Raw genomic sequence first — 15,221 nt, forward strand, 5'->3', positions numbered from 1 at the left:
CCAGGTTACTGAAATACTCTGATAAAATGCCAGATCCTCCAGACAATGCTACAGTGAATACAAAGGGTGCCAAAAGCGATTCTAAAGACGCAGCAGAAACTCACTGGAGAAGCAACAGTGTTGAGTAAAGAGAAATCTTATTTTCAGTTAATAGTAGGAGCATTGTCTGTAATGAAGCACAATAGCATGGTAGCATTGAATCGATATTTATTTTACATATTTCATATCACCTACAAATTGTTTTTCTTGACTTTGGATGTACTTCATTTACTATTTTGTCACTACAAGTATGTATTTTGCCTCCTTGAAAGTAAAGTAACTGTTTCAATTATATTATGCATTATTTAAAAACTCTAATTGCGTGTATGCACAGATACATTTGAGGAAAAAATAGTAAAGACTGATTGGGGAACCTGTCAGTCTATAAATGTAAAGGAACAATAATCAGAAACAACACCTCTCAAGAAAAAAAGAAACATTCCCAAATGGAACAAACCTTTAAAACCATCAGGATAGACTTCAGGAAGGAATTTAGTGCTGATGTCTCCTTGAACAAAGCGTGGATGGATGATCACTTCTCGCAGTAAAGAAATATTGTGAGCCACACCTGAAAACAAAGAATCAATACAAAATCAGGTAAACATATTAATCACAAATTACAGTAGGAGAGAACTTGTAAAAATACAAGCTCTCATCTTCGTAGAATAAATACTTGTTCACAACTTAGAGACCATAGAACTGATGTAATCAATGCAGATATACCACGTTTGTTCCACTCCTGCCTCAAGATACCCTCCTTAAACACTCAGTTTAATTAAGTAAACCTTCCAAACTTTCACCTCGGCAAGCCTAACTCAAACACCTAGTTAAGTCAATGACAGCAAGCACAACCAAGAGACTTTTGGTTCAGTCCTAGCAGATGTAGGCAAGACCAGAGCCATCCCCTTGAAATGACAGATTAGTCATGACCATAAGTGTCAGCGCAATTTGAGTGAACCCTGGTCCACCTTGTCATCCTGCCACCTTACATACACACACTCCTGTGGAAGATATGCACCATGCTACACTCCAGTCACGGTAATGAAAGAGAGTAAAAAGTTTTATCACTTATACATAATTTTATAACATTTTTATCATTTATAAGTCACAAGAAACTCCTATGCAACTTACAAAACAAAGAAATATATTGCTTGCTCTGTATATACATTTATCCAACCTTGCCTGGCCAATTCTTTTATCGAATGCCCTGTTCCCCCTTTAGCACCATTCCATGACCCTGTTAGGCAAAAAGCATGCCCCTTGACACCTCCAAAAATTTTCCTTAATTAAAAAATTACTTATCATAGAGCCCTTATAGCCACCCTTGTACTTCAATTCTTTGACTATACTTTTTTCTGAATTTCTTCATTGCCTTTCATTCCACTTCACAGCCTGCCTCCTCTCTTTCTTTTTTTCATATTTTTCTTTCCCTTCTTTTCCCCTACTTTTTCTGCCAACAAAGAAAGACAACTTCTAACAAACGTAATCTAAAGCTACGCAGTTCAAAGGATGCTGCCAGTGTCAGTCTGGTACTTGCACACAACACAAAGTCCTCTGCCCCTTCCTCACAGATGAGTAAAAGATTAACTTCTCTTCTCAGCGAGGAAAAGAATAAACTATATCCCATTTCCAGTGTAGGCTGGAAAAAAAAGTAATCAGGAGTAGATGTCAGCACAAGATACGTACTAAGGATAGTTAACACTGGAAAAAGATTGCCTAGGGAAAGATTCTGGAGTCAGTGAAAACGTTTAAAAACAGGTTAAAGAAACACCTGTCAGGATGGAGGTATAGTTGGTATGCCTTAGTTCAGGCAGTGGGACTAGATGACTTTCTGAAATCCTTCAAGCTTTATTTTTCTTCCAATTTAATGTGGCAGTGTAACCAAGATAGTAACTTCATGCTAAACTGCACTTTGCCAGAAGCACTTCCAGTTTAGCACTGAATATGATGGTCATTAAAAGTCATTTCACTGAAATTTTAAATACAAAGAAGTCTTCAAAGGAGGTGGGAGAGGAAAGGAGGTGCAAAAAAATCCCTGAGAAATAAATCCCCAGATAATAATTTAAATTATCTTCTGCCTACTGCACTCCAAACAGTTTTCAAAGAGAAGATACTTCCTCTTTTGAGAGTAGCACACAGGTCATCTCTGGAAAGGAAAGTTTAAGAGAAAAAACACTATCTTTATCTCAACTCTCTTCTCAATTTTGGAAAGAGATTGTAACAGAAAATTTCAAGGGCCATGACAGTTCAATCCCAACACGACTAGAGAATAACACTGCCTCATAAACATTAACATTGCTTAAGAGAAGCTGAAATAGACATGCAATTCAGGAGCATAAACTGTAAATTTATGCAGCTGTTGCATCTATTCCAGGTATGGATAAATGAGGAAGCTGCTATAGGAAAGAGGTTATCCAACCTCAGGGTGTGCACATTCTCACCCTTCAGGAAATCCAAAGTAATTCACATTCTTTCCTCTCAGCGTCAGAGGGACAGGCCCTTCAAATCACATTGCATTTGCCAGGTCACATGAACTTTGGTGTTAGGTGCACACCATGAAGTATAAAATGCAGAGCACATCACAAACTAGTTTATCTTGTAAAAACTTGTCTGTGCACCCATAACTCTTGTAACGCACAAGATTCTGAACTTTAAATTTAGGTACGTTTACTTACAAGTTATTATGATTAATACAGTGAGGACATGACTCTGAAAGTTATTTGCAGATTTTTTCTAATAGCTCTAGTTTAAAATAACTTGAATAAGGATTCATTGCAAAATCAGGTCTCTCAACTGCAAATTAGGCTACTTGGATTTTTTTCCCCTATCAAGAATCTCACCAAAGCAAAGACACTAGCAGTACAGCAACTGCGAATTGCTGGGGCTACAGAAGGAGATTCTTTTGCGCTCCCATCTTCTCCCTTTGTGTTTTTCCAGTTTAGAAGCATGAATAACATTCTTGTTATTTTATATGCAGACCAGTTCAAACAGTTTTAAAGCTTTTTTTCCCCTACAGTCTACTGCTGGTGTGAATTTTCAAGCTCTCTGTGTGGCCGTCACTGAAACCACTTTCAACAGAGTCAGACTCAGCCTCACTGAATCATGAAGTCATAGCTTTAAAGATTAGTTCATGAGCCATTAAGTAGCACATTACACAACCAGTTCAATGGTGACAAGATAAAAATTTGACCATTTGATTAGAATAGGATCAGCCTCCTTGCTGTCTGTGACCTAGATAGTCATTCATGGACCCTGATTTCATAAACACTGAATGAAACTCACATTGTATCTCCACTAAACAAAAAAAATTAAAAAAAAAAATCTTATGCTAAATGACTATAACTTGGAAACAAATAAAGTCCTTCTTTGGCTACTACAAAATCCCCCCACATTTTCCCATTTGAACAGTAAGTTGAAATATCACAGAGATTTTCATCTATTAAGTACAGCTTCAGGACTATAATTAGAAGACAAAAGAGGAGCTCTTCAATGCTCCCCGACTTTGACTGAATCCAGGATTTAAACACACTACAATGTGTAACCAGATCATCTCATGTTTTTCTTTCCTAAACTGCTATAAGATCCCTGGTGAGATGATGGCTGATGACAGCTGACAGAGAGCTTGGTGTTTCAACTGACTGCCCCAAAAGACCTGAAATCAAAAAAAATACTATGAGTATCTTAATTATTTCCAACTCATATGCATCAGAAAAATCAGAGGCTTCTGCAATGCTTTAAGCTCCAAAATTCCTTTAACAAGTTCAATAGAGCAGACAAGCCTAGGCGTTTGGGAAGCAATATAACATACATATTTTACATATGTAAATTAAAATTTTAATATGCAACAGTTTTCCTTTAAAGTATCATAAAAGGCTATCTTTATCAGTCTCCATGATCATTATGTGAGCGATGACTGTGTGGCTGATCTACTTTTCAAAACTGAGTTGATACCTTTAGTACTGTTCCCAATCCTATGGCTTTAAAAAAAAAAAAAAAAAGTATCAGTGTAATCCTTCAGAAGTCTAGAAGTTTTAGATTTGCAATTTAGCGTGACCTCTGTCAAAGTTCATAAGGTCTCCATCTGTGTGTGAGTAACTGCTAGGCTACAGAAATATGGACCCCTAGAGCAGCTTGCTCCTGACTACCTGCTGCTTCCAAAACACTGGCCAGACATTAGCCCCGCACTCTCACAGGATCAAACAGAGGCTAACAGGCAGTGCTTATTTCATGCAAAGTTAGACACTAAACTGAAGTATATTGTATTTATGTTGCAGTGGTTTTCAGGGAATTTTTCTTTTTCTTGACCAGGTCTGCAGTCTGCCAGGAACAAAATCACATTTGTTAACCTGACAAGCCATGACATTTCCAACAAACAAACAAAATCCTCAACTATATCAATTTATTTCCCCTCCAGAAAACAAAATTTCACTTCAGCATCATTTTTTTTTTACACTGTTAAGACTGATGCAGAACCGCAGTTACAGTTATATTCTTCATTTCTCTAAGTCAAAATATAATAAAAAATAATAATCAATGTTCCTTGTACCTCTTTTTTTTTTTTTCATTCGCTTGGCTGTATTCTTCATACAATATTACATCAGTAGAAGCTCAGTTTAAGATGTACTTCTTGGATTTCAATTTTGACACACTATTTTCCAGAATACATTTGTAAAAGAGAGCAGACTAGCAATTAACTTCTGGAGATCTAATGAAATTTTAAACAATTATATATTTATGTGTTTTATATAAAACAAACACATATTCCTGAGGTTCAATTAATCTTCCAGTTAAACTGTAGTTATTGCCTAACGAATACATGAGCACACCAAACAATCACATTGTTGACCAGAGATGATTAGTAACGACTATTTGAAGCAGCTCTCATTAAAAAAAATAAAATGTTATCTTGCCTCCTTCCCTTCCTCATTCTCTGGATTACATCTGCCTTAAAACCTTGCTAAATATACCAGATTTTTTATTAACTTACAAGCTGTAGCCTAACTCCTAACCTGTCTTCCCAAGAAAACACAAAGAAGAAAAAGACAATAAAATTAATTTTATAGAAAACAAAAATTTTATAGCAGGTTTATAAACAGGATATCACACCACATTTTTACTCACTAAAAATCAGAACTTGGAATGCCAACGCACAAAACCATAGGCAATGTTTTCACTATAAATATTTACTGACACTAAACATATTCAGTGTTGATTAGCCTTTTTACAGTATTAAGCTTCTGTCATCTTGACGTCTGCAAACACAAATCTGCATTTATCCATGTAAACTTAATTGGAGTCCTACATGCCTCTCTGTAGATAAGCAGCTGAATATACTTAACTTGCTGATAATTTCAAATTGTGCTAAGTGGAATAGAAAGAACTTTATCTGCATACTTACTGATTGCGAAAACGTGTGGAGTACAGTACTAGAGGTTTTTCTTTTTAAAAAAAAATAGCAAAGCTAAATTATCACCAATCAATTTAAATGCTGAATAAGAATAAATGCTATGAAGTTTAGGAGGCATCCCAGTTGATTTCTCTAACCAAAAAATAATAAAGTATTAACGAAGCTCTGCACTGAGCATTATGAAACTGATTATGTTACTTTCCACTTAAAACAAGAACATTAGCATAGATTTGCACAGACTACGAAAACATCACTTTCAACAAATGAACTTTTCAAAGTTCATGATTGCTACCCAGCTAGCCTCCATGTTTGCAAATCCAAAAGTTGCCACAATATTCCCTAAAACCCTCAACATTCAACTGTGTAATTGTCTTTCAAAGCTTGTGTTTTGCTTCAATTCACTTCAGAGCAGGCTATCTGCATACAAAGTCCCATCCCAAAGTGAGAAGAAAGGCTTTTTTAGCTTTGTAATTTCAATACACAAACATCCACACAAAGTTCTCACACGGGATCAAGTACACCACTGACCCTCAGAGCTGAACATGTATTTCAATTAAAACATTAATTCTTCTAGATATTAAAAGTCTTGAGCTCACAGAACTCCTAGACCAGAATAAAGGGGGAAAAGAATGGGGAGAAAAAAGTAGATAATATATGGTAATATCCTACTGTAAAAATCATTAGTTCAAATGGAAACTAAATTTTGTACTGCATGCACTTCTGAACCTCTTAATAAGATTAAGTAGTCCATTATTTATGGTGTTAGCAAACACATATGAATGCTTGAATCAGTACAATAATTGGAAGCAGAAGTTAAGCAGGCTTTGTCAAAAACAAGTGAAATAAAATGGATGGCCATCCTGCCATCCACCCTCTCCCCAGCCACCCCTCCACGCTGAAGAAGGGGAACGGAACAGCAGGACAACGTTATATCTAAGGGGCATAACTAGAGATAACGGCACTTGTCTTTCAATGCCTCCTCAATCTGGCACACCGCATTTCTTGTAGTTTTTCACTGCCTCAAGTTTGGGGTTTTTTTTAATTAAAACACTCCTCTGACCAAAAAAAAAAAAAAAAACCCACAAAAAAAGAACACCTTACTTCCTTTCTACAGCATCAATAACATTGCCTTCATCTTTTACCTGATCAGCCTGTACTCCGACTGCCCTTCCCTCTTTCTCCCCCATAGTGCAGTGGTCTATGAGACTTCCTAAACTACCCGCCGACTTGAGAAAAAAAGCAGAGGAGAAACAGGAGAATCTGCCCTCATGCCAGCATCTCTGCTCCAAGCTGATTTTACCGAGCATCCTGCAATGGTCTCTTCTTGTGGTTTTGAACTGAGTTTGTTGCTTTCCCTTCCCCAATTTCGGTTTCCACACTGACACACTTGGGAACCAGCTGGTCCCTGTTGCAAAGGGCCAGAGAACACAGAGACTCTTGCAGAATTCCCAGCCCCTCTTCCCTCTGCTACACAAAGGGGAGAATCCACAGTTCAGTTGTACGACCCGTTGCAGCGCTTTTTTTAAAGCACAACCAGGAAAACGAGGCCTGTTGCATTCTTTTTTAAGAACAAACTGACACTATATGCTGGTTTTCCAGGAAAACTGGTTTACACACAAAGATTGTTTTGTTTATAATACCAATGAGTGTACTGGCATACCTGCACAGGATCAGAATACAAGAGAGTATAAAACTTACAAGCATCACTGCCGTTGAGAAGTATCTTTTAAGTTAATATATAAAAGACAAAATCATTCAGTAATGGATGACATTTGGATTTAATTAAAGTTTATTGTGAAAACCTTTGTACCTGAAAATTAATTTATTTGAAATATAGGTATGATAAAATACTAAAATTAAAGTGAGGGCTTTTGTTGGGTGCTTTTTCTTGGAAAGCCAAGGCCTTCTCCACAACACTAAGCGCAGTACTTTTTCCTCCCAATTAGTGTGTTTACAGCTGCAAAAACTCAGACAACAGTTTCTGCTGCCACTGTTCTGGCAGGTCTCCATTCATATCAGAGGGTTCACTTCTATATTCCCATTCCCCCCAAACATTCACCACAGTTATTTACCACTTTTCCATTTTCTTTTCTTTGCTTGCTCTTTTATCCCATGCTGGAAGATTCCACCCCACCCCAGTTGGTGGCTCCCTTATTTCCCCCTCATTTCTACTCCTTCTTGCTCTATCTGCTGCTTACTCTTTCCTCAGATGCTCCTTTTTCCATTCTTCTTTCTCCCAAATGTGCTACTATATTCCTCTCTCCGCACAGCAAGCAGGATCTCAACAGAGACCAGTTGACTTTACACAAAGACTGTTAATTTCATGTTACTGCTTTATGTTTGAATCAGCAGGGAAGATAAAAAGTAAACAGGTTGAAGGCAAGATTAAAGGAATCTCTGCCCTCAAGGATATGAGCTATCTGCCCAATCAGACCTCTGGTGAACTGATAATCAGTTCTACTTGCTGCATAAGTATGTCCATTTCTTTTATTTAAATAGATAAAAAAAATTTTCACCCATAAACTTTCCAGAACTTCATACTGGGTTTTATATACACCTTTAAAAAATGAACAGGTTATTCAGCATCATAAGTTATATGACAAACACATGCTAAAATCTTACAGAAACTGAGAAGAGGGAAAACCCACATCATGTTTACACATATAGCAGACACACTGAAAGGCATTCTTCCAATACCCTATTTCTGTTGTTCAAATTAAAAAGAAACAAAACCTTAAGTTTCTGAAGAAAAGTGGCATAAAACAAGAGAAAGATGAACTACTAACAGTGCAAGCTCACAGGAAACATCTCGTGCCTCATCCCGATAAGCAACAGTGCCTCTATACTCGACTGGTGTCTTGAACTTTTCAGTATTCACAAATTCTCCAGTAACCACTGGGTAAAACGAAAAGTGTATCTGCTTGAGACAAGTCTGGGTTAGACCCTAAACATTAATCATCCCTGAACTATACCGGAAGACCCACAGATAAAAATGTCACCTAATTAGACTCTTCCTCATTCAGAAGTCTCAATTGAGATTTTGAGTTCAGATCAGTTCTCAATGGAGGAGTCGGTTCCTATCAGAATAATTTAGACCATAAAGGACCTCAAGAGATCATTTAATCCAATCCATCACTCAAAGTGCTATCCTAGACTTTCATCTGCTCCCATTAATAACAATGTAGATATTACACAGGAAATAAGATGCAGATTACATTCCCATGACCACATTGAACGTATCTTGAGTTAGTCACACTGTTGGCATCTACCCATGAACAGACTGTAGGATTTCTTATTTCAGTGTGTGCAACTTGTCACCAGCCCAAACTGCAATAAAATGTTAAGGCAATAGGCATTTTCAGAGTATAGCATTGTTGCAAATATCACATTTCGATTTATTCAGCATTTATAATCAAGATAGTCCTATTACAGGCACTATATGATGCAGTCTTCGTTGCTTAAAATAACATTTACTCAAATTTTGCATAAGTCTACTTTCTTTCAAAATTTTTTTTAAAATTTAATTAATTTCATTTCTTTCGTGATGTTGTCAGGCAGATTTAACTGGGAGGGACAGCTGAACCATTGATTCAACACCAGGTACTATCTGGTCCTAGAAAACAAGTCAGTGAAGACTGTAGTCTGAGGACTTGTTCCCTGTAAGTGGAATGGAGCTAAAAGGGAATGGGGTAACTCTTGGATATCCTAAAGCCGCAGCAGAAGAAATTGAATGTCTGCTCATACAGCCAGTAGACGAGGAGCAGCAGAGTAAGTCCTTGCACTTCACACTGTCGGCATGCCTCAACCCAGCCTGGAAGAGTGACCTCCTGGAGGGTCACTGTGCTGCTTCAGTCCCTGGATTCTCTGCCAGGATTGCTGTGAATGACATTATATGGTGGCATTTGTTCCAAGAGGACATTTGTCTTCTAGGAACTGGATAAAGACCGCTGATTTCATGCAGGTCAGCAAGCAACCATCAAAATATTAGTGACTAAAAGTCCTTACCAACTTTTGCCTGCTTTGAACTGGTGACACAGAAGTGATGGGAAAGACTCCATCTTCCATTAGCAGTCCCTAAGCTATCCATTAGATGGTCCTTGAGCTGTTACCCAGTCACCCCATCCCACTCCCACCCTATATGAGTGAACAAGCATTTTTGTTTACAGAAATGTTGCAGTTCTTGGGAATTCAAATCTAAATTCTCACAGTGTGTATTATCAGTACAATTCACACTGACTTCAGCTGGTATTGCTTAGCTAAAATGCTTTGTAACTCAGAAGAGACTTGTTACTTACAGGGAAAAAAACACACTGTCTCTAAAACACAAAGCAAACATAAAAGCTGCTTCCAAGGAAATTGGGAAGCAGGGGTGCTGTGTTCAGAAATAAGAATATGGAGCACACTATTGAGGAAGACTATGGTAAATCTAAATAGTTATGTACGGGCTCACTATTCAAATATAAAACCATGTAACTTCAAAATTAGGTAAAAAACTCTTCTGTATCTTTTACAACTGAAAACTGATAACTCAGTTATGGAGAAGGCTTGATGTGAGGCACTTTCACGTAAGATCAAGGTGGTTTAATGTTGCTTTATATAGCACCCAACATTTTAAAGCAAAAATATACACAATCGTTTTAGAACAAAAAAATGCATGAAATTGCTTTTACTTTTTGGATGTTTTATTATTTTTGTCCATTTAAATACCAATATATTACTACTACTTCATCATCTCTTAAATTTACTTGAACTTAGAGACAACTCCTCTGAACAAGGAGGAGTTCTGCACATGTCAATGCAGTTCAGAGCATTACAGATAGGAGAGTTTCTACAGACTGCCCTATTAGGCATCATTCACACTAGGCAAGAGAAGAGACACTTTAGTATCCATGAATGTTCCATTTTAAATAAACCCTGAGAAGAAACTACCAGCTGTGTAAAACTAAACAAAAATCCTGTTGGTTTTCAGATGGGAACCACTGGCCACTGCAACTAAAAATGTGTTCTGGAAATTCATCTACTTTTGAAACCTGTGGTAAATTAAAATTTGTCTTTTGTAATACTTTACAAAAAAAAAAAAAAGGCATTCCCCCCATAGTTCATTTATTACCTCTTTCAATGTTTTTAATAGATTAAGAGCTTTTTCACAGGTAGAAATACTACGGACATATCAGGTATGAACACTTAAATGCATAGATGCATACTAATAAAAGACTGTAAAAACAAAATCAAGAATGCAAATTAGTAATTTTCAGATGTAAGGTGTCATATCCTTTGTAGGTATTTATATATCTGGAACTGTTGTTAGGTACATACACATCTGTGCAAAACACCTAAGAACAAACAACCAGGTTCCACCCTGTATTATAGCACACAATAAAAGATGATGTTTCACACACAATTCCAATATTGTCATTAAATATAATCCTTCTAGCATCAGTTGCTATTATATAACCGAGTTTGAATCCAGAGCCTGTCTCCATTAAAAACAACAAAAAAACAAAAAACCCAACAAATCCCACCTCACATCAGTCTAGCTATAGCAGTATAAATTTCTCTCTCATATAAATTTACTCAGCTGTTATACAGCAGGGGTTTACATCAGCACATTGTACTGCAATAGTCTAATGGCTCAAGTTGCACCAGTATAAATCCACATTAGAGTTACCAGTTCATTTACAATGGCTAATCCTACCACCTATCTAGCTACACTGTGGTAGAAGGATGCTCATTTTCCCCTAGATAGATAAACCTTTCTAGTCTGACATGGCATCTGTAGTATTCAGCATACAGCATTAAAGCCAAACCAAGTTTTACAGAAACTCTCATATGATTGTCTACTATATCAGGTCTCTCCTGCTCCTCCTCCCAGCCATTCAGAGGAGGAATTAAGTAAGTGTTCCAAGTCTTCCTCCCATCTGAAACCACTGAACAACCTGTCCAGCAACCAAAACAAGGATCAAAGACAGTAAATCCTCCAACAGTTGCCTCCTGACCTATCCTGGTTCTTCAAGTATACTGACTAGTAATGAAAAAAATAACTCCCCCAAACACCCACACAGTTAAGGGGTAAAATGAAGCTTTTTGCCACATTACAGTTCCTTTCTCTAATCACCTCCATGAAAAAAAAGGATGAGAAATCCAATTTTTCCCTCCCCTATCCTGAGTTGTCCTTCCTATCCCCAACAAGACTCTAAGAGGAAGATCTAAAGATTTCTCCCACACAAACCATGACTTCCCTCTCTAAAACTTATAAGGTGTTAAAGTGGTCATGGCTGATTCACCCCTCCTGCTTGGAAAGGCTGGAAGAACGACTGCATCTCCTAGGCAGTCAGTCAGCAAGAGCTGAAACACATTCTGATCATCAGCCTCCATCTGTATTTGCCCAATCCTAAACAATTACCTTGAAAAGTAAGGAAAAAAATATATATACAATCAAATACTGTCATGTGATATTATCTGACCACAACCAATGTATTAAACTGCTATAAAATGGCAACTATTTTACATTTCTTACAGTGCAGTGGCCTTTTTTTCCCCTCTACGACATAATAAATTAATTATATGCTACCATTCTGTGAAAACTCTTTATGAGTTTAAGGAAATGATTTAAATATTTATCTCATAATATTCAAGCAAAAGCAGTGGAGAAAAAAATGAAGTCTCTTTAGATTTGATGTATCTTCTCAGCTTAATTAACACAAGCTTTTCCTGTTTTAATTTGCACTTAAGAAGCGGGAACTTTACTCAATTTGCTAATTACTACATTTTCAAGCTGTTTTCTTGAAATAGATGGCAGCCTATCACACTAGGAACCCAAATTTCTGTAGTTACCTCGAATTACGTAATTGTCCAGAGCCTCTTCCATTCTTTTCAGTGCTTCAGCTCTATTAGAGCCATAGGTAATCAGCTAAAAAAAAAAAAAGGGGGGGGGGGGGGAAGGAAAGGTATTTAAGTTACCTAGAAATGAGATAACGTTTGTCTCTAGAATCTGAATAGCATTTAAAATGAAAATGGTTTGTAAAACTTCTGCAGTCACAAAAACATTTCTCGCACATTACTGTATCTGTTCTTCAGAGACTCTCTAAAACATCAAAAGAAAACTAAGATCTCTTAACCCATTCAATGAAAGAAGGCCAATCACTTTTCCGTTATAAAACTTAAAGCATCTAAACAAGCTCTCTCTTCTTCTTTAGGCACACAGAAAATTAGAGCAGAGGTTCAATATCTAGTTGACTCTCCTGACTTGTAATGCCCAACAGACTTCTAAGATTTAAGTGTGGGGGTTTTTTTGGTTTTTTGGTTTGTTTTTTTTTTTTACAACTGAACTCTGACTATAATGTCATACTTTAATTTTACCAGTATGTTACTGATGAATAAGAACTAATACTAAGAGACACTATCAACCACTTCTTTCACTGCTGCTTTTTGGAAGCCAGAATTATCGACATTTTAGTTCTGGCTAGGTTATGTTAAGAAAGATAGATTGGTATCATCTAAGGCTGAAAGTAATGGCTTCTGTTTAAATCAGAATTCTTTTAATAATCAGAAACCACAAGACAAATAATTATGGTGTCAAAAGATAAAAAAAATTTTTGTTTACAAGTGACAGTAAATCTCCTCTATTCCACATCTTCCTTCACTTCTTTCATATTCCCTTGAGGCATGTTATGCCTAGCACCTTTAAAATAGTGATTTACCAATCCTTTAATATACTATCCCCCATTTAAAAGATCCATGTATAAAATTAGTGGTTCGTACCTTTAGAATATTGAAAAATAATCATCAACTCACTTTTGAGATCATAGGATCATAATAAATGCTGATATCACTTCCTTGTTGTATGCCACTGTCAACACGTACCTTCAAAAAATAAGAAGCAAAAACAATTATATATTGGAAAAAAAAAAATATTTCAACATGAGGATCAAATCTACCCAGCAGGCTTAAAACATAACACCCATGCAGCTTATCACGTACATTTTTTCCCCTTGAAGAACTAGAATTATTTGTTTTCAAAGAAGATGGGAGGGGGGGAGGGGAGCATTTTCCTCCACCAGGAAAAATACTTGCAAGTTACTCTCTGCTTTGAAAGAAACACAACTGCAATCTTCAGTTGATAGTCAAAATTTTCTTTTGTTCTCCTAGAATGCACAGTAAATTTGATGTAACAATTTAGGTTGTGTTACACACTCTAAACTTCAACTCTGAACGTATCCAATTCCGATTTAATCCCTGTAATAAAACAGAGTTGTAATTATTTTTCTGACTGACACCTGGCATGAAGGATGCCCCTTACAATCACATCCTTTCTGTATCTATATGTAATCACATCCCCCATGTGCCTCTACAGCCCTTCTGAGGGCTCCAATAGGAATACAAGTAGGGAGCATTCAGCAGGAACTTTGGAGCTCTGCTTATCAGCTCCATAGGAATACTGATCCTGTGGTTTTCATGTCTGTAACACTTTCCTTCTCTGCCTCACCCTCTCAACTGTAAAACATTTTTTTTCTGTTGCTGCTGTTCCCCTGAGGCTTTAATGTTTACACAGCTTTTTCCATGGCTTTGCTTTGTAAGGACACAGCCCCAATTAAAGCTCTGATTCTGCAATATTCATGGAAAAAAAAAACACAAGCTCAAAAATTTCTTTTGAAGAGGCTGATTGCTGTTAACCAGCCAACAAGTTAGTTAGTATATTGCTGATTCTTGTTTTCATCTCTCAGTTTGATTTCATCGCTGTAGCAATGAGGTTAGCCATATAAAACTTTTCAAATGAGCAATTTCTGGGGAATAAATATTTATTAAATTGCTGCTTTTGAGCACTAGAATCTGAAATATTTTTTAAAAACTAATCAAAATAACTCGAGAGTGACAATCGCATTCTGGGGATCATAAGGATGGAGGGCTCTAATCAAAGCTGTTGAAGCAGCAGGGCTCCGATATACTGCATTGTAAAGGAGGTGGGAAAGAGGGTCCTGGAATCTCACTTAAATCTTCACCTGTGGGAAGGAACCTTTGTAATAAACAGCAGCTCATCTGTCTGCAGCAAGGCAGAAAAAGGTCAACGCAACGGCTGTTAGGCCTTTAATATTTTAATTTAGGCAATTATCAAGAGACCACATGTAGAACCTCTTGTCTACAGAATCCACATGAGGGCATGATGATGACTTTATTATCCAAATGACACAAAAAGATACCCTAGCAGGTGTACTCACTTTCTTCACTAAGAAACACTGACTAGTTTTTATGATATTATATTCTTTTTATTTTTTAAAAAATGTACTTATTCATATATTTGTGTTTATATATTTATACTTACATATTTATACATTACTTCTTATATACTTATGTTTATTTGCATAGCATATTTATTCATAGGTAAAGGCAGTAGCACTTCTGTAGCATTTTTATCGCATCTTATCCAAATGTGCTCTACCTATGCTTAACTAGGCCCCCCACTACCCATATCAGGTACATTTAACATTAGCTACTGATGAGAAGGTAGTTCAGACATGTCATGATTACAGAAAAAACATGCAGCGCATTTCCCAGCTACCCTTCTTGTAACTGCTAAACCGTCCTTCCTCCCAGCATGTCTGCCTATGTATGAAGTCAATGCATATGTTCTCACATTCAAATCAGAAAGAATTCATTTACCTACTCAGTCCCAGATAAATCCCTTGCCCATTGTATTTTTTGTAATACTCAATAAATACGTATATCAGACATGAAGGTATGACATACATACTCCACAGATACTTGAATTATATCACGA

General features: G+C 36.8%; 1 protein-coding gene across 4 annotated transcripts in view; it reads right to left on the reverse strand.

Moving 5' to 3' along the window:
- The window catches only part of PCCA (propionyl-CoA carboxylase subunit alpha), a 301,407-nt gene that overhangs the window by 148,177 nt on the left and 138,009 nt on the right, over window positions 1–15,221 (reverse strand). For all 4 annotated transcript variants that reach the window (XM_052785694.1, XM_052785695.1, XM_052785697.1 and 1 more), the window contains 3 exons: window positions 13,241–13,309; window positions 12,281–12,356; window positions 497–607 (listed from right to left, as the gene is read on the reverse strand). In XM_052785694.1, coding sequence (XP_052641654.1) covers window positions 497–607; window positions 12,281–12,356; window positions 13,241–13,309 — 256 coding nt within the window. The remainder of the gene's footprint in view (window positions 1–496; window positions 608–12,280; window positions 12,357–13,240; window positions 13,310–15,221) is intronic.

Source organism: Harpia harpyja, chromosome 4, assembly GCF_026419915.1.
Source record: "Harpia harpyja isolate bHarHar1 chromosome 4, bHarHar1 primary haplotype, whole genome shotgun sequence".
In the NCBI taxonomy this organism is placed as follows: Eukaryota; Metazoa; Chordata; class Aves; order Accipitriformes; family Accipitridae; genus Harpia; species Harpia harpyja.